This window comes from Salvelinus namaycush, chromosome 21 (assembly GCF_016432855.1).
Source record: "Salvelinus namaycush isolate Seneca chromosome 21, SaNama_1.0, whole genome shotgun sequence".
Classification (NCBI taxonomy): Eukaryota; Metazoa; Chordata; class Actinopteri; order Salmoniformes; family Salmonidae; genus Salvelinus; species Salvelinus namaycush.
In genome coordinates this window covers 54,488,328-54,514,803 of record NC_052327.1, presented here as the reverse complement: position 1 = coordinate 54,514,803, position 26,476 = coordinate 54,488,328, and the positions used below count along the sequence as shown (strand labels likewise).

The window sequence follows — 26,476 nt, the reverse complement described above, 5'->3', positions numbered from 1 at the left end:
TCACTGGTCTATCTATAATATATCTATAATATCACTGGTCTATCTATAATATCACTGGTCTATCTATAATATCACTGGTCTATCTATAATATCTCTGGTCTATCTATAATATCTCTGGTCTATCTATAATATCTCTGGTCTATCTATAATATCTCTGGTCTATCTATAATATCTCTGGTCCATCTATAATATCACTGGTCTATCTATAATATCTCTGGTCTATCTATAATATCTCTGGTCCATCTATAATATCACTGGTCTATCTATAATATCTCTGGTCTATCTATAATATCTCTGGTCTATCTATAATATCACTGGTCTATCTATAATATCTCTGGTCTATCTATAATATCTCTGGTCTATCTATAATATCTCTGGTCTATCTATAATATCACTGGTCTATCTATAACACACTGGTCTATCTATAACACACTGGTCTATCTATAATATCACTGGTCTATCTATAATATCACTGGTCTATCTATAATATCACTGGTCTATCTATAATATATCTATAATATCACTGGTCTATCTATAATATCACTGGTCTATCTATAATCTCACTGGTCTATCTATAATATATCTATAATATCACTGATCTATCTATAATATCACTGGTCTATCTATAATATCACTGGTCTATCGATAATATATCTATAATATCACTGGTCTATCTATAATATCACTGGTCTATCTATAATATCACTGGTCTATCTATAATATATCTATAACACACTGGTCTATCTATAACATCACTGGTCTATCTATAACATCACTGGTCTATCTATAATATCACTGGTCTATCTATAATATCACTGGTCTATCTATAATATCACTGGTCTATCTATAACACACTGGTCCATCTATAATATCACTGGTCTATCTATAATATCACTGCTCTATCTATAATATCACTGGTCTATCTATAACACACTGGTCTATCTATAATAGCACTGCTCTATCTATAATATCACTGGTCTATCTATAACACACTGGTCTATCTATAACACACTGGTCTATCTATAATATCACTGGTCTATCTATAATATCACTGGTCTATCTATAATATCACTGGTCTATCTATAATATCACTGGTCTATCTATAATATCACTGGTCTATCTATAACACACTGGTCTATCTATAACACACTGGTCTATCTATAACACACTGGTCTATCTATAATATCACTGGTCTATCTATAACACACTGGTCTATCTATAACACACTGGTCTATCTATAATATCACTGGTCCATCTATAATATCACTGGTCTATCTATAACACACTGGTCTATCTATAACACACTGGTCTATGTATAACACACTGGTCTATGTATAACACACTGGTCTATGTATAACACACTGGTCTATCTATAACACACTGGTCTATCTATAACACACTGGTCTATCTATAATATCACTGGTCTATCTATAACACACTGGTCTATCTATAATATATCTATAATATCACTGGTCTATCTATAACACACTGGTCTATGTATAACACACTGGTCTATGTATAACACACTGGTCTATCTATAACACACTGGTCTATCTATAACACACTGGTCTATCTATAATATCACTGGTCTATCTATAACACACTGGTCTATCTATAATATATCTATAATATCACTGGTCTATCTATAATATCACTGGTCTATCTATAGACTCGAAAAAGAGAACTCGAAAATAAGTGGTTGAAATTGTAGGGTACTAGCTATAGGTAAGCACCATCTGTATATAGGTTTTATCCTTTATCTATAACACAATACACAGGGTGGTCCTGTGCTGCTCAGTTGGTAAGAGGGTGGTCCTGTGCTGCTCAGTTGGTAAGAGGGTGGTCCTGTGCTGCTCAGTTGATAAAGAGGGTGGTCCTGTGCTGCTCAGTTGGTAAGAGGGTGGTCCTGTGCTGCTCAGTTGGTAAGAGGGTGGTCCTGTGCTGCTCAGTTGGTAAGAGGGTGGTCCTGTGCTGCTCAGTTGGTAAGAGGGTGGTCCTGTGCTGCTCAGTTGGTAAGAGGGTGGTCCTGTGCTGCTCAGTTGGTAAGAGGGTGGTCCTGTGCTGCTCAGTTGATAAGAGGGTGGTCCTGTGCTGCTCAGTTGATAAGAGGGTGGTCCTGTGCTGCTCAGTTGGTAAGAGGGTGGTCCTGTGCTGCTCAGTTGGTAAGAGGGTTGCCCTGGCAATGTGGGTTCAATAACACCATATAGATTTCTCCATCTATAGCACATGTACTCGCATAACATAACGTGTGTGACTATGTGTTTCCACAGGACCCTGGTGAGTGGTACTGTCCTGCTCAGCATGTCTATGCTGGTGGAGCTGTCTGAGCCTCCCTCTCCTGCCCTGTCAGACAGTCACAGCCAGGCTACTGGCGTCATCCTGCAGGTGAGAGCCCTCTTGTGGTGAAAGAACACATTACACCCTCCTATAAGTTTCTGAAGTTTCTTGGTATTTTGAATGCTGCTGTTATTGTAAGAAGTTTGATGAGCAATGAATCTATGACATATGGCAAATAGACTATTTCTCAAATCTATGTGTGATGCTTTCAGAAGAAACATGAACAAGCACCTTTTAAAACAATGTTTTTAACTGAAAACACATCCTCCAACAGTGGCTGGATATCTGTTGTACGGCCTACATATCGTCACTGTTGGCCTGGTCTTTGTGTGTTTCCAGTTGGAGTTCCCGGAGACAGCTGAGTGGAGGTATGAAAGGCCCATCTCCCTACCAGGGTCTGTCCTGATCAGTCCTCCGTGCGATGAGCTACACAAGAAGATATCAGAGGTCTCCCAGAAACACTGCCTCTGCTTGTGAGTGAAACAGGGGAAACTACACTCCCTGTGATTCTGCCCAGAAAGACACACTGTATCTATTGATTCTGTCCCTCCGTTCCCTTCACATTTCATGTTTTGCATATGAACTTACAATTCATTTGGTGATGGTTTTCAATTAAGTTGAGTTGAGTTCATCTTTACTCAACCACTGTAGTCCACTCAGCGATAGGCTCATGTTACCGCACTTCCAAGTCTCGTACTTGTGAAATTGAGGTTCACTCAGAAACAGTTAGAGTCCTGGGATTGTTGAGGTCTCTTATTTGTTTTTCCCAGTTTGTCAGAGAATGAGAGGGCATTACTGTGGAGTAAGAGACACTGCTGTGATGGGAGTACCACCTTCCTGCACCTGCTGCTGGGTGGCGCCCCCCAGTGGGCTCCAGAGAACCTGACTGAGATCTACACCATACTAGAACACTGGACAATATACCACCCTGAGGAAGCACTGTTTCTACTGTCTAACAAGTAACACTCACACACACACACACACACACACACACACACACACACATACACACTCACACTCACACTCACACACTCATACACACTCATACACATATACTCACACTCACACACACACACACACACACACACTCATATACTCACACTCACACACACACACGCACACACACACTCACACTCACACACTCTCTCTCTCACACACACACTCTCTCTCTCTCACACATACACTCACACTCTCTCTCACACACACACACACACTCACGCTCACACACACACAGGCCTACACCATCCTATGCCACTGACCCTTACACAACCCTGAAGAGGTTCTGTTTCTACTGAGCGACAGGTAACACGACAGGTAGTGATGCAAGTCTTTTGTCTCAGTTTCCATGACCAGACGGTGCGTAGAAAAGCTGTGCAGCACTTTGAGCAGACTTCTGATAGAGAACTAGAGGAATATCTACCTCAACTGGTACAGGTAAACGTTATTCATCTCTTATCCAATTACTAAACTGAAAATGTCAACGCAAAGCAACGGACACAAGGTGTGTCACTACAGAAGCATTGTGGATCACGTAACACTGTCTATCTCTTCCTAGGCTCTGAAGAGTGAGTGGGAGTTGAATGGACCTCTGGTGATGCTGCTGTTGGACAGGTCACTGAAGAGTATCAGGATAGCCCAGCAGCTCTACTGGTGACTACAGAATGTCTGGTCTGGTCTGGTCTGTCTGTCTCTGTCTGTCGTCTGTCTGTCTGTCGTCTGTCTGTCTGTCTCTGTCTGTCTGGTCTGTGTCTGTCTGTCTGTTCGGGTCTGGTCTGTCTGGTCTGTCTCTGTCTGTCTGTCTGTCTGTCTCTGTCTGGTCTGTGTCTGTCTGTCTGTTCGGGTCTGGTCTGTCTGGTCTGGTCTGTCTGGTCGGGTCTGGTCTGGTCTGTCTGTTCGGGTCTGATCTGTCTGGTCTGGTCTGTCTGTTCGGGTCTGGTCTGTTCGGGTCTGGTCTGTCTGTCTGTCTGTCTGTCTGTCTGTCTGTCTGTCTATCTGTCTGGTGTGGTCTGTGTGTCTGTCTGTCTCTGTCTGTCTGTCTCTGTCTGTCTGTCTGTCTGGTCTGTCTGTTCGGGTCTGTCTGTCTGTCTCTCTGTCTGTGTCTGTCTGTGTCTGTCTGGTGTGGTCTGTGTGTCTATGTCTGTCTGTCTGTGTGTCTCTGTCTGTCTGTCTGTCTGTCTGTCTGGTGTGGTCTGTCTGTGTGTCTGTCTCTGTCTGTCTGTGTGTCTGTCTGTCTGTCTGGTGTGGTCTGCCTGTGTCTGTATCTGTCTGTCTGTCTGTCTGTCTGTCTGCCTGTCTGCCTGCCTGCCTGCCTGTCTGTCTGTCTGTCTGCGTGTGAACTTGGCGTACCTTGCTTAAAATGAACTTGTGTGTATACGTATTTCCTCCTGTCAGGCTGTTGGTAGATGCCCAGGATGACACCCATTACCAGAGCTGGTTCAGTAAGGTGCAGGCTGCCCTGAAACACTGCTGTGGTAAAGCACTGAGGAAGGAGCTGGAAGACGAAACCCGGCTGGTAACCCTGCTCACGCAGGTGGCTGAGAGCGTCCGCATAGCTGACAAAAACCGCAGGAAGGTCTGTACTGTTTGGTCATCTGTTCACTGTCAACTAGGAAACACTTCATTCAGTTTCTATACCACATGATGGACTAAAGGCTTTTTGGGTATGCCAGTGGTTCTCAGTCCTGGGGACTACAGGGGGTACCTGGCCTATCTACAGGGGGTACCTGGCCTATCTACAGGGGGTACCTGGCCTATCTACAGGGGGTACCTGGCCTATCTACAGGGGGTACCTGGCCTATCTACAGGGGGTACCTGGCCTATCTACAGGGGGTACCTGGCCTATCTACAGGGGGTACCTGGCCTATCTACAGGGGGTACCTGGCCTATCTACAGGGGGTGCCTGGCCTATCTACAGGGGGTGCCTGGCCTATCTACAGGGGGTGCCTGGCCTATCTACAGGGGGTGCCTGGCCTATCTACAGGGGGTGCCTGGCCTATCTACAGGGGGTGCCTGGCCTATCTACAGGGGGTGCCTGGCCTATCTACAGGGGGTGCCTGGCCTATCTACAGGGGGTGCCTGGCCTATCTACAGGGGGTGCCTGGCCTATCTACAGGGGGTGCCTGGCCTATCTACAGGGGGTGCCTGGCCTATCTACAGGGGGTGCCTGGCCTATCTACAGGGGGTGCCTGGCCTATCTACAGGGGGTGCCTGGCCTATCTACAGGGGGTGCCTGGCCTATCTACAGGGGGTGCCTGGCCTATCTACAGGGGGTGCCTGGCCTATCTACAGGGGGTGCCTGGCCTATCTACAGGGGGTGCCTGGCCTATCTACAGGGGGTGCCTGGCCTGTCTACAGGGGGTGCCTGGCCTGTCTACAGGGGGTGCCCGGCCTGTCTACAGGGGGTGCCCGGCCTGTCTACAGGGGGTGCCCGGCCTGTCTACAGGGGGTGCCCGGCCTGTCTACAGGGGGTGCCCGGCCTGTCTACAGGGGGTGCCCGGCCTGTCTACAGGGGGTGCCCGGCCTGTCGACAGGGGGTGCCCGGCCTGTCGACAGGGGGTGCCCGGCCTTCCCTCAGGTAGTACCCGGCCTGTCTACAGGGGGTGCCCGGCCTGTCTACAGGGGGTGCCCGGCCTGTCTACAGGGGGTGCCCGGCCTGTCTACAGGGGGTGCCCGGCCTATCTACATGGGGTACCCGGTCTATCTACATGGGGTACCTGGGAAGCTTCATAGGAACATAGTCCTAATGATCAGTTGCATGCGACAGGGTACTTCAGTGAAGAGCAAAATGTGATTGGTGGTAGCTAGTAACCAGGACCGGTGGAGAACAGCAGGTGTGTGCTCTGTGTAGATGTGGTGTGTGCTCTGTGTAGATGTGGTGTGTGCTCTGTGTAGATGTGGGTATTTATTATAAGTCTTCTATTGTGTTGTGCAGGATGTGTTGAAGAGAGAGAAGTGGAAGATTGAAGGCTTCTTCAAGAACGGGATCAGCTGTCGTCTACCGTTGGACCCTGCTGTCCTCGTGAAGGGAGTTCATTTGGATGTAAAGACAGAGATCTATAAAGTCATGTTCAACATTTTATTAAAGGCAGTGTATACAGCTGTCAAATGTTGAATGGATCAACATTACCCTAAACCCTAAAATCTTAATCCTAGGCCTGTAAATTCTATAACTCCCACGCTGCTCCTCTGGGAATCTCCTTCATCAACACAGATCCTCTGGGCAGGAAAATCTCTGTCATCTGCAAGGTAACTCTCTCTCTCAGAGGCTATTTCAAAATAAAAGTTTGGAATTTTAGACCGTAAAGATATATGGTTCCTTACCCTGACAGTAGTCTATGAGCCAGGAGAAACTGTAAACCAACCTTGCACTGTTGTCCTGATCTCTCCCATAGATTTTTGTTTTAGCAGTGTCTGAAATAGGTTGAAGGTAGATGTGGCTAACTGCTAAGTTTGTATGTGTCCAGACAGGGGATAACCTGCGGCAGGACATGCTGGTGCTGCAGATAGTGCGTGTGATGGACAAGGTGTGGCTGCAGGAGGGACTGGACATGAGGATGATCACTTATAGGTGTCTCTCTACAGGGCGAGACCAGGGTCAGTAGTTTTAGACACATAGTTATACCAGACTACAGTCTGTGGTAACATATACATACTTAATATATCACCATCTACAGTGCATTCGGAAAGTATTCAGACCCCTTGACTTTTTCCACATTTTGGTACGTTACAGCCTTATTCTAAAATGGATTCCATCTGGGGGGTTTTCAATCTACACACATTACCCCACAATGACAAAGTGAAAACAGGTTTTGAGAAATGTTTGCAAATTATTATTATTATTAAACTGAAATATCACATTAACATAAGTATTCAAACCATTTACTCAGTACTTTGTTGAAGCACCTTTGGCAGCGATTACAGCCTCGGGTCTTCTTGGGTATGACGCTACAAGCTTGGCACATCTGTATTTGGGGAGTTTCTCCCATTCTTCTCTGCAGACCCTCTGAAGCTCTGTCAGGTTGGATGGAGAGCGTCGCTGCACAGATATTTTCAGGTCTCTCCAGAGATGTTAGATCGGGTTCAAGTCCGGGCTCTGGCTGGGCCACTCAAGGACATTCAAGGACTTGTCCTGAAGCCACTCCTGCGTTGTCTTGGCTGTGTGCTTAGGGTCGTTGTCCTGTTGGAAGGTGAACCTTCACCCCAGTATGAGATCCTGAGCGCTCTGGAGCGGGTTATCATCAAGGATCTTTCTGTACTTTGCTCCGTTCATCTTTCCCTCAATCCTGACTGGTCTCCCTGCCGCTGAAAAACATCCCCACAGCATGATGATGCCACCACCATGCTTCACCGTCGGGATGGTGCCAGGTTTCCTCCAGATGTGACACTTGGCATTCAGGCCAAATAGTTCAATCTTGGTTTCATCAGACCAGAGAATCTTGTTTCTCATGGTCTGAGAGTCTTTAGGTGCCTTCTGGAAAACTCCAAGCGGGCTGTCATGTGCCGTTTTGTGTGTAGATTGATGAGGAACATTTTTTACTTTTATCAATTTTAGAATAAGTGAAGGGGTCTGAATACTTTCCAAATGCACTGTCTGTGTGCCTCTGTATTCAAATGTGTGTGTGTGTGTGCGTGTGTGCGTGTGTGCGTGTGTGCGTGTGTGTGCGTGTGTGTGTGTGTGTGTGTGTGTGTGTGTGTGTGTGTGTGTGTGTGTGTGTGTGTGTGTGTGTGTGTGTGTGTGTAGGTCTGGTGGAGGTGGTTCCAGAGGCAGTGACCCTGGGTCAGATCCAGCAGGAGTGGGGTCTGGGTGGGGCGCTGAGAGAGGACACCCTGGAGAAATGGTTCCACATGTGGAACAAGACTGAGGAGGATTATGAGGAGGTGAACATACATGTATACTGCATGTACTAGTCTAGTGTTTAGGATGTGTATCTTGGGTAGCAGCTTGTGCCAAACCTTTGACCTTGCAGTTGTGGGGTCAGAGACAGTAAATATAAAATAATGTAAATGGTTTAAACTAAGATGCAGTAGATTTCCTCTGGATTTGGCCTCTATACTCCACATTCCTTTGAAAATAAAATAAAATAGTAGATTATTGGACAAAAAAGTAACTTAAGAAGTACAACTTTCTATTGTCCATATTATCTATTTTGAAGGAATACAGAAAAGCCTACTGTATAACCTTAACCTGTATAACCTTATGACCACATGTAACGGATGTGAAATGGCTAGCTAGTTAGCGGTGGTGCGCGCTAATAGCGTTTCGATTGGTTACGTCACCCGCTTTGAGACCTTGAAGTAGTGGTTCCCCTTGCCCTGCAAGGGCCGCGGCTTTTGTGGAGCGATGGGTAACGATGCTTCGTGGGTGACTGTTGTTGATGTGTGCAGAGGGTCCCTGGTTCGCGCCCGGGTCGGGGCGAGGGACGGATTAAAGTTATACTGTTACACACAGACAGAGCTGTGATATAATATTCCTGTATCTCCCTACACAGGCTGTAATGTATTTCCTCCTGTGCTGACTGGTGTTGTTGACGTGGTTGTTGTTGTTGTCGTGATACAGATGTAGGATCTTAATTTGAGCCAGTTCTGCTACAGTAGGAAAATAATCCTGCAGCAACAGGAAATAGGAATTATTATGTGGATTATAATTAATGGACATTTTCTTTGTAGGGGTTGATCATTTTTTTTGTTACGACAAGTAAAGTCTGACATTTTTAACCTCGACGGAATCGGTGTCCCTATATCGCGACGGTTGAGCTAACGTGCGCTAATGTGATTAGCATGACGTTGTAAGTAACAGCAAACTTTCCAGGATATAGGCATGTCTTATGTGGGCAGAAAGCTTACATTCTTGTTAGTCTAACTTTACTGTCCAATTTACAGTAGCTATTACAGTGAAAAAATACCGTGCTATTGTTTGAGGAGAGTGCACAACAACAAAAAACTTTTATCATGGCAACTGGATTGATACATTCACCTCTGAAGGTAAATAATGTACTTACATTCAGTAATCTTGCTCTGCTTTGTCATCCTGAGGGTCCCAGAGATAAAATGTAGCATAGTTTTGTTTGATAAAATCTATTTTTAGAAGCCTTTTTTAAATCTTGAATACACTACAAGGTTGCATTTCCTGCGGTGCAGGAAAGTTCTCATCAACAAAAGAGTGATCAAATTAAGATCCTACATCTGTAGACTATTCTCCTGTATCTCCCCATTCAGGCTGTGATGAATTTCCTCCACTCCTGTGCTGGCTGGTGTGTAGCGACCTTCATCCTGGGTATCTGTGACCGCCACAACGACAACATCATGTTGAAACACAGCGGTCACATGTTCCACATCGACTTCGGCAAGATTATGGGCAATGCACAGAAGTTCGCCAGCATCAAAAGGCAAGTCCCAGAAGACACTATAACCATGACTGAAGTCCCCACCGCTGAATGCCAAATCAACCCCTGTAGATCTGAAAGGATATGTAATAAGCAGTACATAATGTCCTACCAGCTTCACCTTGCCTTCTGATAGGCTGGCTGGAATTTCCCCATATTTCTTACACCTATCCAATCCCTTTGGATCTACTGGTGTGCATATGGAGGAGGGACTAGGACTTTAGATTTTTACAGGAGTACTTAAATAAAGGAGCTCCATTCTATTTACTCCCCCGTGTTAGGAGCTCCATTCTATTTACTCCCCCGTGTTAGGAGCTCCATTCTATTTACTCCCCCGTGTTAGGAGCTCCATTCTATTTACTCCCCCGTGTTAGGAGCTCCATTCTATTTACTCCCCCGTGTTAGGAGCTCCATTCTATTTACTCCCCCGTGTTAGGAGCTCCATTCTATTTACTCCCCCGTGTTAGGAGCTCCATTCTATTTACTCCCCCGTGTTAGGAGCTCCATTCTATTTACTCCCCCGTGTTAGGAGCTCCATTCTATTTACTCCCCCGTGTTAGGAGCTCCATTCTATTTACTCCCCCGTGTTAGGAGCTCCATTCTATTTACTCCCCCGTGTTAGGAGCTCCGTTCTATTTACTCCCCCGTGTTAGGAGCTCCGTTCTATTTACTCCCCTGTGTTAGGAGCTACATTCTATTTACTCCCCTGTGTAAGGAGCTCCATTCTATTTACTCCCCTGTGTTAGGAGCTCCATTATATTTACTCCCCTGCATAAGTTACCAACTGTTAGTGCTGAACGATTAGTGCTTTTTGAGGTCGGTTCGGTTTTCGGTTCGATTATTAAAAAATAAAAAAAATCATGGTTTTTCGATTTAGATTATATTTTTTGAACATGAAATAATGACATTACAATGATTGTAGAGCTTTTTAATGATAATCTCTGATCAGACAGTAGCAGCCAGCCAGACCATCTAACGTTATGTCTCTCCATACTGTACTGTCTGTAGTCATCCTATTTGTCTGACAAAATCATTTTACATTTCACGTGAACTATCTCTGTCTCTCTCGTCATTGTGTTGTGTACATTCCTCTCTCATGCGGTCTGTGTGTATCTAACCTAACGTAGCGGGCGTAAAAGTCTATCTGTCCAGAGATCTCTATATAATGATGAGATGCTCATGTCTATGCCCTAACAATGGGAGTCGTTGTCCCAAAGCCGGGAAGGCAGGCAACAAGTTTAGGTCCAATATGACAATAGAAATGCATTGGGATTATTTTGGACAAGATTCTGTCGAGAGTGAAACTTCTCGATTAGCCTCTTCCTCTCTGACGTGTCCGAGACGGGGAAAAATGGTGCAATGGATTATGGTCATCGTAGTTAATTAACATGTTTCTGCGCTGAACTAGGTTGAATATTTGTTTAATGGGAACGACACCTCCCTTCAGCCCAGCGTCCCACATAGGTCTAGAGTTGATTTCTCTCGTGGATGATTTGATTTCTCTCTAGAGAAACGGCACGTTGGGCTCACAAATAAATAAATGTAATTCAAGTAATTTAACCGATGTCAGTCAATTCGTTGTTTAATAACCCCCCCAAAAATTAACTAAATGTTGGTTAATCGCGCAGCACTACCAACTATCTACCATGTGACTGACACCCCTCTTCTCTGTGATGGTAGGGACCGGACTCCATTCGTCTTCACCTCAGAGATGCAGCACTTCATCACCGGCGGGGGTCAGAAACCCCAGAGGTTTCATCGCTTCGTAGAGCTCTGCTGTGAAGCCTACAACACCATCCGACGACGCACCGCCCTGGTGCTCAGCCTACTGCAGCTGGTCAGTATACCTCTTAACACCTTATGAAGCATTATGACAGGCTTATGACCACCCTGGTGCTCAGCCTACTGCAGCTGGTCAGTATACCTCTTAACACCTTATGAAGCATTATGACAGGCTTATGACCACCCTGGTGCTCAGCCTACTGCAGCTGGTCAGTATACCTCTTAACACCTTATGAAGCATTATGACAGGCTTATGACCACCCTGGTGCTCAGCCTACTGCAGCTGGTCAGTATACCTCTTAACACCTTAGTGACACTTTATGAAGCATTATGACAGGCTTATGACCACCCTGGTGCTCAGCCTACTGCAGATAGTCAGTATACCTCTTAACACCTTAGTAACACTTTATGAAGCATTATGACAGGCTTATGACCACCCTGGTGCTCAGCCTACTGCAGCTAGTCAGTATACCTCTTAACACCTTAGTGACACTTTATGAAGCATTATGACAGGCTTATGACCACCCTGGTGCTCAGCCTACTGCAGCTGGTCAGTATGCCTCTTAACACCTTAGTAACACTGTATGAAGCATTATGACAGGCTTATGACCACCCTGGTGCTCAGCCTACTGCAGCTGGTCAGTATACCTCTTAATAACACCTTAGTAACACTGTATGAAGCATTATGACAGGCTTATGACCACCCTGGTGCTCAGCCTACTGCAGCTGGTCAGTATACCTCTTAACACCTTAGTGACACTTTATGAAGCATTATGACAGGCTTATGACCACCCTGGTGCTCAGCCTACTGCAGCTGGTCAGTATACCTCTTAACACCTTAGTAACACTGTATGAAGCATTATGACATGCTTATGACCACCCTGGTGCTCAGCCTACTGCAGCTGGTCAGTCCCTCTAACTACTTACTAACTACAATTCTACTTACGAAAAAAACCTTAGTAAAAGTTTACGAAGCATTATGACATGCTTATGACATTGTCATGAAGGTGTGTTACATTGTAGAATGCTTAAATGTGTGCCTGTGGGTGTAGATGCTGGGTGCAGGCATGCCGGAGCTGAACGACATCCAGGACCTGCTGTATGTTCAGAACAACCTGAAACCTCAGGACTCTGAGATGGAGGCTACGTCCTACTTTACCAAGTAATATGATTCTGACACTCCTCTTCTCGTCTGGAAACATCTTACATACTAAAGACACTCGTACTATTACTAATAAATACACGGACACCTCTTTCCATCTCTCTCTGGGTTCTTTCCTTTTAATGTCCGTGTATGAACCTAAAAACGACAGGTTTTTGCCTGTCCATCCATCCAGCTACTGCTACTCTCTGTTCATCATATATGCATAGACACTTTAACCATATCTACATGTACATACTACCTCAATCAGCCTGACTAACCGGTGTCTGTATGTAGCCTCGCTACTGTTATTGTTCACTGTCTTTTTACTGTTGTTTTATTTCTTTACTTACCTATTGTTCACCTAATTCCTTTTTTTGCACTATTGGTTAGAGCCTGTAAGTAAGCATTTCACTGTAAGGTCTACACCTGTTGTATTCGGCGCACGTGACAAATAAACTTTGATTTGATTTGTACTTCTGTCTTGCAGGAAGATCAAGGAGAGCATGGGCAGTTTCCCGGTCAAGCTCAACTTCCTGATCCACACCATGGTCCAGTCCTCTGGGAAGAAGCTGGCGCCACCCAGCCCTTCTCAGAACACCTCCCCCAACACCAACATCCAGGAAGCTGTCATACAGAAGTACACCGTGAAGGGCAAGGATGTGGTGAGTGTCTCTGTCCCCCCCCCCCCCCCCTAAGCAATGTGGTGGAATTGGTAGCTCCATCTTGTCCTCTGATAGGCCAGGTAAACATTGTTGCCGTATCGTTTAAGGCGTCTGCGTTCTTCCCAGCCAAAATCGTTTCAGAACACTTGGTGTATTTTATATGACGGCATTTTGGTAGACGTTTTAGTTCGTTTTGGACTTTTGGGGCACAGCACATTTTTTGTCAAGGCAAGTCGGTAGCCGAAGTCTCCGCCCCTTCGTCATTGATTGGTCAACATTAGGGATTCTTCAATAAAGTTTTTGTTGTCATTCGACGAGAGACGACTCGACGAGAGACAATGCACATTTTTTCATTGAGAAATATTGCGCCAAACATCTTAGTTAGGTGTAAAATGTCTTGAGTTATCTTAGATTGATTCTGACTATTTTGAGGAAGTGAATACTGGCTACGGCGTCTCAAAATGGACAAATAGGACTATTGCTGACTCCTTTACACCTATCAGATACACAGCATTTCCCTCATTGGGCCTAAGTGCTATGGCCATGTTAAGCTCACTGTCAATTTAAAACTTTATAAACACTTAGGCCTATGTGCTAAACTCTCAATTAGATGATGAAATGGCATAGAGATAGCAAGTTTACACATATTAGTATTGAGAGAAATGCTGACTGAGTGTAAAGACATCTAGCTATCTGTTAAAAAAGACAGACTGGATATACTAGCCAGTCTCTTCCAGAGCCACCCTCTCCACCTCTTCACCCCCTCTCCATCTCTCCCACTCTCTACGTCTCCCTCTCTCCCCCTCTCTACCTCTCCCTCTCCCACTCTCTACGTCTCCCTCTCCCACTCTCTACATCTCCCTCTCCCACTCTCTACCTCTCCCTCTCTCCCCCCCTCTACCTCTCCCCCCCTCTACCTCTCCCCCCCTCTACCTCTCCCCCTCTCTCCCTCTCCCTCTCCCACTCTCTACCTCTCTCTCTCTACCTCTCCCCCTCTCTACCTCTCCCTCTCTCCCACGCTATACCTCTCCCTCTCTCCCAATCCACCCTCTCCCCCTTTCCACCCTCTCCCCCTTTCCACCCTCTCCCCCTTTCCACTCTCCACCATCTCCCCTTCTCCCCCTCTCCACCCTCCCCTACCCTTTCCCCCCTCTCCCACCCTTTCCCCCCTCTCCCACCCTTTCCCCCTCTCCCACCCTCCCCTACCCTCTCCCACCCTCCCCTACCCTCTCCCACCCTCCCCTACCCTCTCCCACTCTCCCCTACCCTCTCCCACTCTCCACCCTCTCCCACCTCTCTACCTCTCCCCCCTCTCTACATCTCCCCCTCTCCACATCTCCCATTCTCCACCTACCTACTCTCCACCTACCTCTCCCCTTCTCCACCCTCTCCACCCCTCTGTTATAAAGACAGACTGGATATACTAGCCAGGCTGTTTCCAGAGCCACCCTCTCCCCCTCTCTGTCCGGTGAGTAGGCAATGGGTTGTCTGTCCGGTGAGTGGGAGATGGGTTTTCGGTCTGGTGGGTAGAAGATCGGTTGTCCGTCTACGTGGAACCCAAAAGGGTTCTTCCTGGAACCCCCCCAAAAATATACCTGGAACCATAAAGGGTGCTAATGTCGGAACACCCCAATAACCTGTTTTCTAAAAGTGTAGTATTTTCATGCAGTGACTCCTAAAATCCTTTTTTTACAATTGTGTAATTTCGAGGGAGATAACGTGATAATGATACGATGTGTGATAAATGTGAGATTTTTACTAAGATACCTACTTCTGTCAATGTCAAAGTGCTCCTGAGCAGTTTAAAGTGTACACTTCATTGTGTCTTCGGGAAGACTTTTGACGATGTGTAATTTCAGACTTATGAGTTGAGGGTGACCATCGAGGACGGCTTTCTGATCAGTGAGAAGACGTTTGGCCAGTTTGGGCTGATACACAAAGAGCTGAAGAAACACTTCATAGAGTCTACGCTCCCACAGTGAGTCTGAGCTACAATACTGTTGAATTACACCATCTACTCACTCCTTGACACACATAGAAGTGTGTCCCATTTTAATGTGAATACATTCAATTCAATTTAATTCATATTTATTCATGCTCTTTTCATTATTGGTTAGATTCCCCAAATGGTTCAAGATGTCGTTCACTCCAGGCAGAAAAATGTCCCTGCTGAATAAGTATCTGAAGGAACTGTTCGAAGGACCATGTAAAGGCGTAAGTTCTAGTCCTCCTTCTCCATCTTCCTCCTCTTCTTCTTCTTCTTCGTCTTCTTATTCGAGTCACGGAAAAGGCCGTCATTGTTTGATCTTCACCGTTTGAATCCCATGAACTGACCCGGGGTCTAAAGCATATTTAACTGTGTTTGAATCCCACTGACCCGGGGTCTAAAGCATATTTAACTGTGTTTGAATCCCACTGACCCGGGGTCTAAAGCATATTTAACTGTGTTTGAATCCCACTGACCCGGGGTCTAAAGCATATTTAACTGTGTTTGAATCCCACTGACCCGGGGTCTAAAGCATATTTAACTGTGTTTGAATCCCACTGACCCGGGGTCTAAAGCATATTTAACTGTGTTTGAATCCCATGAACTGACCCGGGGTCTAAAGCATATTTAACTGTGTTTGAATCCCATGAACTGACCCGGGGTCTAAAGCATATTTAACTGTGTTTGAATCCCATGAACTGACCCGGGGTCTAAAGCATATTTAACTGTGTTTGAATCCCATGAACTGACCCGGGGTCTAAAGCATATTTAACTGTGTTTGAATCCCATGAACTGACCCGGGGTCTAAAGCATATTTAACTGTGTTTGAATCCCATGAACTGACCCGGGGTCTAAAGCATATTTAACTGTGTTTGAATCCCATGAACTGACCCGGGGTCTAAAGCATATTTAACTGTGTTTGAATCCCACTGACCCGGGGTCTAAAGCATATTTAACTGTTTGAATCCCACTGACCCGGGGTCTAAAGCATATTTAATTGTGTTTGAATCCCACTGACCCGGGGTCTAAAGCATATTTAACTGTGTTTGAATCACACTGACCCGGGGTCTAAAGCATATTTAATTGTGTTTGAATCCAACTGACCCGGGGTCTAAAGCATATTTAATTGTGTTTGAATCCCACTGACCCGGGGTCTAAAGCATATTTAATTGTGTTTGAATCCCATGAACTGACCCGGGGTCTAAAGCATATTTAACTGTGTTTGAATCCCACTGACCCGGGGTCTAAAGCATATTTAACTGTGTTTGAATCCCACTGACCCGGGGTCTAAAGCATATTTAACTGTGTTTGAATCCCACTGACCCGGGGTCTAAAGCATATTTAACTGTGTTTGAATCCCACTGACCCGGGGTCTAAAGCATATTTAATTGTGTTTGAATCCCACTGACCCGGGGTCTAAAGCATATTTAACTGTGTTTGAATCCCACTGACCCGGGGTCTAAAGCATATTTAATTGTGTTTGAATCCAACTGACCCGGGGTCTAAAGCATATTTAATTGTGTTTGAATCCCACTGACCCGGGGTCTAAAGCATATTTAATTGTGTTTGAATCCCACTGACCCGGGGTCTAAAGCATATTTAACTGTGTTTGAATCCCACTGACCCGGGGTCTAAAGCATATTTAACTGTGTTTGAATCCCACTGACCCGGGGTCTAAAGCATATTTAACTGTGTTTGAATCCCACTGACCCGGGGTCTAAAGCATATTTAACTGTGTTTGAATCCCATGAACTGACCCGGGGTCTAAAGCATATTTAACTGTGTTTGAATCCCATGAACTGACCCGGGGTCTAAAGCATATTTAACTGTGTTTGAATCCCATGAACTGACCCGGGGTCTAAAGCATATTTAACTGTGTTTGAATCCCACTGACCCGGGGTCTAAAGCATATTTAACTGTGTTTGAATCCCACTGACCCGGGGTCTAAAGCATATTTAACTGTGTTTGAATCCCACTGACCCGGGGTCTAAAGCAAATTTAATTGTGTTTGAATCCCACTGACCCGGGGTCTAAAGCAAATTTAACTGTGTTTGAATCCCACTGACCCGGGGTCTGAAGCATATTTAACTGTGTTTGAATCCCACTGACCCGGGGTCTAAAGCATATTTAACTGTGTTTGAATCCCACTGACCCGGGGTCTAAAGCATATTTAACTGTGTTTGAATCCCACTGACCCGGGGTCTAAAGCATATTTAACTGTGTTTGAATCCCATGAACTGACCCGGGGTCTAAAGCATATTTAACTGTGTTTGAATCCCATGAACTGACCCGGGGTCTAAAGCATATTTAACTGTGTTTGAATCCCATGAACTGACCCGGGGTCTAAAGCATATTTAACTGTGTTTGAATCCCACTGACCCGGGGTCTAAAGCATATTTAACTGTGTTTGAATCCCACTGACCCGGGGTCTAAAGCATATTTAACTGTGCCATCTACAGAATGAGTATGTGTGCCGTTTGTTTCTGGATGGACCCAAGACCAGGACTCCCAACTCTGTGAAATCAGACAGAGGTAATGCAATGCTCCTTTATGAGCGGCAGGTAGTCTAGCATTGAGCCAGTAACCAAAAGGTCGCTGGTTTGAATCCCTGAGCCGACTAGTTGAAAGATCTGCCGATGTGCCCTTGAGCAAGGCACGTAACCCTAATTGCTACTATAAGTCGCTCTGGAGAAGAGCGTATGCTAAATTACTCAAATGTAAATGTAAAATGTTATGTTTTATGTTTGTAATCTGCCAATTGATTACCTAAAATGATAGGGTAGCATCATTTTTGCAATATACATTTTTTTTCAAGGGTTTTGGGAGGGCTGTCTGTTCAATGAGGTAGTTTCTGGACAATATTTCCGTGCATTTTGGCTGGGGAACCTTTTTGGCTCAAGAGCACCCCTAGAGGAAAATGTTATGTGTAGTATATTTAACTCTTAACTGTTGTGTTGCAGACGGTGGACCCCAGATTCAACTCTACATTTCCTACAACGACCACAAGCTCTCTGTCCTGGTCAAACACCTCAAGAACATTGTGAGTCGTGTTCTTCTACTTCTTCTCCTTCTCCTTCTTCTTTATCTTCATCTCCTTCTTCTTCTCCTCTTTCTTCTCCTCCTTCTTCTTCTCCTCCTTCTTCTTTATCTCCTTCTTCTTTATCTCCTCCTTCTTCTCCTCCTTCTCCTCTTTCTTCTCCTCCTTCTTCTTCTCCTCCTTCTTCTTTATCTCCTTCTTCTTTATCTCCTACTTCTTTATCTCCTCCTTCTTCTCCTCTTTTTTCTCCGTCTTCTCCTCCGTCTTCTCCTCCGTCTTCTCCTCTTTCTTCTCCTCTTTCTTCTCCGTCTTCTTCTCCTCCGTCTTCTCCTCTTTCTTCTCCTCCTTCTTCTTTTATCTTCTTCTCCTCCTTCTTCTCCTCCTTCTTCTTTATCTTCTTCTCCTTCTTCTTTTATCTTCTTCTCGTCCTTCTTCTTCTCCTCTTTCTTCTCCTCCTTCTTCTTCTCCTCCGTCTTCTCCTCCTCCGTCTTCTCCTCCTCCGTCTTCTCCTCTTTCTTCTCCTCCTTCTTCTTCTTTATCTTCTTCTTCTTCTCCTTCTTCTCCTCCTTCTTCTTTATCTTCTTCTCCTTCTTCTTTTATCTTCTTCTCGTCCTTCTTCTTCTCCTCTTTCTTCTCCTCCTTCTTCTTCTCCTCCTTCTTCTTTATCTTCTTCTTCTTCTTCTTCTTCTTCTTCTTCACCACTAACTGTTGTACTTGTCTCTCTGCTCTAATACATCAGAGGTTGGCCAATGGTTCGTGTCCAGATGCCTATGTGGTCACCAGGCTGAAGCCAGACCCCCTCAAAAGATCCAAGAGGAAGACCAAGGTGGTCCGCAACAACCACAACCCTACCTTCAATGAACTGGTACATTATTATTTACCTTTAACCTGGCAAATCAGTTAAGAACAAATTCTTATTTTACAATGATGGCCTACCCCAGCCAAACCCGGACGACGCTGGACTAATTGTGCACCGCCGCTATGGGACTCCCGATCACGGCCGGGGTTGTGATACAGCCCGGGATCGAACCAGGGTCTGTAGTGACGCCTCTAGCATTGAGACGCAGTGTCTTAGACCGCTCTGCCACACATAAAGTTAGGTTTCCTTGTTGAGAAACTCAAAATGTATGTATGTCCGTAAGTAAAGGGAAGAAGGAATATTCAACTGTCACTTTAGCAGTGTGAGCAGCACGTTATCTACAGTTATGCCTCAACACGGCTTCAATTATGAAACAGTCAAACATACTTAGTCTGATGTTTTCAATAGCTAGAATTGCAGCCTCTGTTTTGAGTTATTTATGACAATAGGCCTGCTGTGGACCGTCCTCATTAAGCAATAAAAGGCTTGTAGACTGGAGAGCCATGGGGCCAGAGTATATGGGTTTCGTCACATCAATCATGTAGACTCTGTGGGAGTGTAGACTCTGTGGGAGTGTAGACTCTGTGGGAGTGTAGACTCTGTGGGAGTGTAGACTCTGTGGGAGTGTAGACACGGTGGGAGTGTAGACACTGGGAGTGTAGACACTGTGGGAGTGTAGACACGGTGGGAGTGTAGACACGGTGGGAGTGTAGACACGGTGGGAGTGTAGACACGGTGGGAGTGTAGACACTGTGGGAGTGTAGACACGGTGGGTGGCGGTGGTGCAGATGAAAGTCAGTAGTTTGCAGTTAGTATGGCCAGACATTCCCTGTGCTACATTTTATAATCTGTCTCTGACCTTTTTGCTAAATGCAACAAAAAATAACATTTTAAAATATTTAAACGTAAAAATGAATAACAAAGTATTGTTTTTCTCCGTCTGTCTGTAGATAGAGTACCGTGACATGTCGTCCGTGCAAGACCGCGAGTTAGAGGTAACCGTGAAGAGCAGGAAGGTCTTTGTGGCCTCAACCAACGTCAGACTGGAACAGAACAACATAGACACAGAGGAGTGGTTCCTACTGGACAATCGGGTGCCTGGGGCCTTTTCATTAGGGCGCATCGTAGCATAACTTTTTACACCGTTGCACAGTGGTTCCTACTGGGAAATCTGATGCCTAGTGCGGAAACCGAAGATGAGCGTTTCTTATTGGACACAATCCAAGTAGCACTGTCCCTCCCTGTTTCACTCCGTTTGAAAACGTTTGGAAAAACAAAAAGAAGTGTCTTTCATTGGGCAAGAACAGGTAGTACCTCATTCCGTTTCAAAATGTTTTCTCCCTACTGAACACCATTCTGGAGAGGTGATGTGATGCCAGCCTGCCACCACTAGATGGCAGTGCTATACAAGAACTTCCATGGAGCATTAGAGGATTTGTTACACTTAAAACTTGTCTGTTCTATTGGCACTGATCTGGGATCTGTTTAACAATCCTCATCTAATCCAGAACTCTACCATGAGAGAGGGAAGTAAAAACTCAACCCTAGATCAGCATCTAAGGATAATTCTACAACGGGTTGGTCAAAACAAGCATTGTGATTGGTTGAGACGTGTTCTAAGCCATTCTAAGAAACCTGTTTAGCACAGGTACATCTACGATGCAAAAAAACGGCCATTTTGTTTTCTGTTTAATCTGAGAAATCTTTGAGCATCCAGTGTCCCATCAGCCCAGCGAAGCCAATTCATTAACATGATGTCCACTGTAAAACACACCTAGACATGATGTCACCTCGCTTCCAGCCTAACATTTGGTTTGTATAAACATTGCTGTCTGTCTCTCGACATATGCAACATTGTTTCCAGTATTGAAGTTCGATCTCTACTGTCCTATTGAGAATTAACGCGTCAGGACGAGACGGACATCTTTTCTCAGCCAGTCGAAATCATGAATCGGCATCTTTTTTTATGGATATACAAAGAAATGTCAATAGAACAACAGGTCAAACGACTTGAAATGCAGCTAGTTTTCTGTCTTACCAGCATTTTTCTGTGTATATATCCATATAAACATTTAGCTGATTCATGACTGGCTGAGATAAGATCGGGTTCGGTTCTCAGTCGTGCAGTCTTTTGTTCTATGGACGCGACCCAGTCGTTAGTTCTAAATATTCCGTTGCCATGCTGGCCGGCAAATGAATGTCAATAGAAAAATAGGTCAAACGACTTGAAATGCAGCTAGTTTTGCTGTTTTACCAGCTTGAGTTTGAAGTGATTGCTTTAGCTTCGTAGTTGGCTAGCTCCTCTGAACAGTTTCCCGACGAGAGACAGCAAATGTTGTATGCCAGACGAAATCGCGCATCATTAGCTCATCGTTATGGATGTACCCAAAATAGCTTAAACAAACACAGCTCCTTTGCTTTTATTCTAGCTGCACTGTTTGACCTGATTGTGCTAGCCGTAGTTGGCTAGCTAGCAAGCGAGGGGTAAGAGCGTTGCTAGCCACCATGGCGACGAAACATTTAGAACGAACAACTTGGTCGCGTCCATAGATGTAGAACAAAAATACTTAACGACTGGGTCACGTCTCTGGCAACCTAACAAATAGAATGAACGGACAGCCGGAAAGCTGCAGTAGCAACCATAGATGTGTTGTTGTCCTTTATATAGACGAGTCAACATCCTACTCCTTCATATAGACGAGTCAACATCCTGCTCCTTTATATAGACGAGTCAACGTCCTGCTCCTTTATATAGACGAGTCAACATCCTGCTCCTTCATATAGACGAGTCAACAGCCTGCTCCTTCATATAGACGAGTCAACATCCTACTCCTTCATATAGACGAGTCAACATCCTGCTCCTTCATATAGACGAGTCAACATCCTGCTCCTTTATATAGACGAGTCAACATCCTGCTCCTTCATATAGACGAGTCAACGTCCTGCTCCTTCATATAGACGAGTCAACGTCCTGCTCCTTCATATAGACGAGTCAACGTCCTGCTCCTTCATATAGACGAGTCAACGTCCTGCTCCTTCATATAGACGAGTCAACGTCCTGCTCCTTCATATAGACGAGTCAACGTCCTGCTCCTTCATATAGACGAGTCAACGTCCTGCTCCTTCATATAGACGAGTCAACGTCCTGCTCCTTCATATAGACGAGTCAACGTCCTGCTCCTTCATATAGACGAGTCAACGTCCTGCTCCTTCATATAGACGAGTCAACGTCCTGCTCCTTCATATAGACGAGTCAACGTCCTGCTCCTTCATATAGACGAGTCAACGTCCTGCTCCTTCATATAGACGAGTCAACGTCCTGCTCCTTCATATAGACGAGTCAACGTCCTGCTCCTTCATATAGACGAGTCAACGTCCTGCTCCTTCATATAGACGAGTCAACGTCCTGCTCCTTCATATAGACGAGTCAACGTCCTGCTCCTTCATATAGACGAGTCAACGTCCTGCTCCTTCATATAGACGAGTCAACGTCCTGCTCCTTCATATAGACGAGTCAACGTCCTGCTCCTTCATATAGACGAGTCAACGTCCTGCTCCTTTATATAGACGAGTCAACGTCCTGCTCCTTCATATAGACGAGTCAACGTCCTGCTCCTTCATATAGACGAGTCAACGTCCTGCTCCTTTATATAGACGAGTCAACGTCCTGCTCCTTCATATAGACGAGTCAACGTCCTGCTCTTTTATATAGACGAGTCAACGTCCTGCTCCTTCATATAGACGAGTCAACGTCCTGCTCCTTTATATAGACGAGTCCACGTCCTGCTCCTTCATATAGACGAGTCAACGTCCTGCTCCTTCATATAGACGAGTCAACGTCCTGCTCCTTCATATAGACGAGTCAACGTCCTGCTCCTTCATATAGACGAGTCAACGTCCTGCTCCTTCATATAGACGAGTCAACGTCCTGCTCCTTCATATAGACGAGTCAACGTCCTGCTCCTTCATATAGACGAGTCAACGTCCTGCTCCTTCATATAGACGAGTCAACGTCCTGCTCCTTCATATAGACGAGTCAACGTCCTGCTCCTTCATATAGACGAGTCAACGTCCTGCTCCTTCATATAGACGAGTCAACGTCCTGCTCCTTCATATAGACGAGTCAACGTCCTGCTCCTTCATATAGACGAGTCAACGTCCTGCTCCTTTATATAGACGAGTCAACGTCCTGCTCCTTTATATAGACGAGTCAACGTCCTGCTCCTTCATATAGACGAGTCAACGTCCTGCTCCTTCATATAGACGAGTCAACGTCCTGCTCCTTCATATAGACGAGTCAACATCCTGCTCCTTCATATAGACGAGTCAACGTCCTGCTCCTTCATATAGACGAGTCAACGTCCTACTCCTTCATATAGACGAGTCAACATCCTACTCCTTCATATAGACGAGTCAACATCCTGCTCCTTCATATAGACGAGTCAATGTCCTACTCCTTCATATAGACGAGTCAACATCCTACTCCTTCATATAGACGAGTCAACATCCTGCTCCTTCATATAGACGAGTCGACATCCTGCTGCCGCTACTAGTGGTTCTGGGAGGGTGTTTGGATTCAAAGAATGAAATGTTACAAGGGACTAGGGCTAGCAGGGACACTCTAGTCTGATTCTGGACACTAGATTTAGAATATATTCTCTACACTGTATCTTCCTTGTCTTTTTATATCTCAATGTGAACAAAATGAAGGATATTTAATTTAATTTAAAAATGAAGGAAATGTATGTTTTGAAAAAGTGTAATTAATTGTAACCATTATTTAACTCATAATTGACTATTTGTTATGTGTGTAGATCATTTGTTGTAAAATGTAATATTGTTTATACTGTGATTCCTATCTCATGTCTTAATGGCCTGATTGTGTTAGTACAGTGATAGATGAGAGCGTGTGGCTGGCTCCATCCCTCCCATCTCCAGACTTAGTCAGTCACACTCCCCTCACTCCAGCCTTCCCTCCCATCCCCAGCCCTAGTCCCATCCTCAGCTCAGCCCTAGTCCCATCCTCAGCTCAGCCCTAGTCCCAGCTCAGCCCTAGTCCCATCCCCAGCTCAGCCCTAGTCCCAGCTCAGCCCTAGTCCCAGCTCAGCCCTAGTCCCATCCCCAGCTCAGCCCTAGTCCCATCTCCAGCTCAGCCCTAGTCCCATCCACAGCTCAGCCCTAGTCCCATCCACAGCTCAGCCCTAGTCCCATCCTCAGCTCAGCCCTAGTCCCATCCTCAGCTCAGCCCTAGTCCCATCCTCAGCTCAGCCCTAGTCCCATCCCCAGCTCAGCCCTAGTCCCATCCCCAGCTCAGCCCTAGTCCCATCCCCAGCTCAGCCCTAGTCCCATCCCCAGCTCAGCCCTAGTCCCATCCTCAGCCTAGTCCCATCCCCAGCCCAGTCCTAGTCCCATCCCCAGCCCTAGTCCCATCCCCAGCTCAGCCCTAGTCCCATCCTCAGCTCAGCCCTAGTCCCGTCCCATCCTCAGCCCTAGTCCCATCCTCAGCCCTAGTCCCATCCTCAGCTCAGCCCTAGTCCCATCCCCAGCCCTAGTCCCATCCCCAGCTCAGCCCTAGTCCCATCCCCAGCCCAGCCCTAGTCCCATCCTCAGCTCAGCCCTAGTCCCATCCCCAGCTCAGCCCTAGTCCCATCCCCAGCCCAGCCCTAGTCCCATCCTCAGCTCAGCCCTAGTCCCATCCCCAGCTCAGCCCTAGTCCCATCCCCAGCTCAGCCCTAGTCCCATCCCCAGCTCAGCCCTAGTCCCATCCTCAGCTCAGCCCTAGTCCCATCCCCAGCTCAGCCCTAGTCCCATCCCCAGCTCAGCCCTAGTCCCATCCCCAGCTCAGCCCTAGTCCCATCCTCAGCTCAGCCCTAGTCCCATCCTCAGCCCTAGTCCCATCCCCAGCTCAGCCCTAGTCCCATCCTCAGCTCAGCCCTAGTCCCATCCTCAACTCAGCCCTAGTCCCATCCTCAGCCCTAGTCCCATCCCCAGCTCAGCCCTAGTCCCATCCCCAGCTCAGCCCTAGTCCCATCCTCAGCCCAGCCCTAGTCCCATCCCCAGCTCAGCCCTAGTCCCATCCTCAGCTCAGCCCTAGTCCCATCCTCAGCTCAGCCCTAGTCCCATCCTCAACTCAGCCCTAGTCCCATCCTCAGCCCTAGTCCCATCCCCAGCTCAGCCCTAGTCCCATCCTCAGCCCAGCCCTAGTCCCATCCTCAGCCCTAGTCCCATCCTCAGCTCAGCCCTAGTCCCATCCTCAGCTCAGCCCTAGTCCCATCCTCAGCCCTAGTCCCATCCCCAGCTCAGCCCTAGTCCCATCCCCAGCTCAGCCCTAGTCCCATCCTCAGCTCAGCCCTAGTCCCATCCTCAACTCAGCCCTAGTCCCATCCTCAGCCCTAGTCCCATCCCCAGCTCAGCCCTAGTCCCATCCCAAACTCAGCCCCTATGAATGTAATTAGTCTGAGTCATGCGTAGGAATGTATTGATTTGATGCAGAGGTGGGATGCAGGGATCCATTGAAGAGATTTACCAGTCATGTAATCTTAATGCCATCAATCACCATTCTCCCAGGAGGCTACTGACCTGGGCTACTTGCTCTGCACTGCACTGAGTCATTCATAGGGACTGAGTCCCAAATGGGACAATATTCCCTATATAATGCACTACTTTTGACCAGGGCCACATGGGCCACTAGGGACTCATAGAGGGAGTTATTGAGGGTAGGGATGAGAATAGACTACATTGTATACTGTATTGGTTTCAATAATATAAACGTCTTATGAAATGTTATTTATATTACCCACAGCCCCCCGGGGCCTTTCTCAAGGGTTTGGGCTTTTAACTTTTAAACTGTGGCGGCTGCTGCTAGCCCTTTTGAATGCTTTGTTTTATGTGTTATTTGTATCTTAACTCTGAGACAATCACATTGGTCTTAAGAGAATCTCTTTAGTCCGGGGACGATTCCATTGTTAGAGCTGTGGCACATTGATTGGTTCCTTGTAAAGTATTGTAAGTCATGAACGTTTTTAATGTTTTTGTTACAAGGTTTTCCATCATTGTAAGCGGTTGATTGTCATATCTGTAATAGATTATTCTACTTTATTCTCCATCCAGCCTTCCCTCCCTTCCATCCAGCCTTCCCTCCCTCCCGTCCCCAGCCTTAGTCAGTCCCATTCAGCCTTCCCTCCCAGCCTTAGTCAGTCCCAGTCCCATCCAGCCTTCCCTCCCGTCCCCAGCCTTAGTCAGTCCCATCCAGCCTCCCCTCCCTTCCATCCAGCCTTCCATCCCTC

General features: G+C 46.1%; 1 protein-coding gene across 1 annotated transcript in view; it reads left to right on the top strand.

Moving 5' to 3' along the window:
* pik3c2g (phosphatidylinositol-4-phosphate 3-kinase catalytic subunit type 2 gamma) overlaps positions 1-26,065 on the top strand; it is a 45,933-nt gene extending 19,868 nt beyond the window's left edge. The window contains exons 13-32 of the mRNA XM_039017915.1: positions 2,271-2,385; positions 2,677-2,810; positions 3,108-3,296; positions 3,678-3,771; positions 3,893-3,987; positions 4,729-4,909; positions 6,269-6,376; positions 6,490-6,582; positions 6,801-6,930; positions 8,078-8,214; positions 9,553-9,722; positions 11,400-11,556; positions 12,554-12,663; positions 13,133-13,307; positions 15,167-15,285; positions 15,425-15,521; positions 17,754-17,826; positions 18,255-18,334; positions 19,071-19,196; positions 20,141-26,065. Coding sequence (XP_038873843.1) covers positions 2,271-2,385; positions 2,677-2,810; positions 3,108-3,296; positions 3,678-3,771; positions 3,893-3,987; positions 4,729-4,909; positions 6,269-6,376; positions 6,490-6,582; positions 6,801-6,930; positions 8,078-8,214; positions 9,553-9,722; positions 11,400-11,556; positions 12,554-12,663; positions 13,133-13,307; positions 15,167-15,285; positions 15,425-15,521; positions 17,754-17,826; positions 18,255-18,334; positions 19,071-19,196; positions 20,141-20,323 — 2,566 coding nt within the window. The 3' untranslated portion in view covers positions 20,324-26,065. The remainder of the gene's footprint in view (positions 1-2,270; positions 2,386-2,676; positions 2,811-3,107; positions 3,297-3,677; positions 3,772-3,892; positions 3,988-4,728; positions 4,910-6,268; positions 6,377-6,489; positions 6,583-6,800; positions 6,931-8,077; positions 8,215-9,552; positions 9,723-11,399; positions 11,557-12,553; positions 12,664-13,132; positions 13,308-15,166; positions 15,286-15,424; positions 15,522-17,753; positions 17,827-18,254; positions 18,335-19,070; positions 19,197-20,140) is intronic.
* Positions 26,066-26,476: the final 411 nt, after the last annotated feature.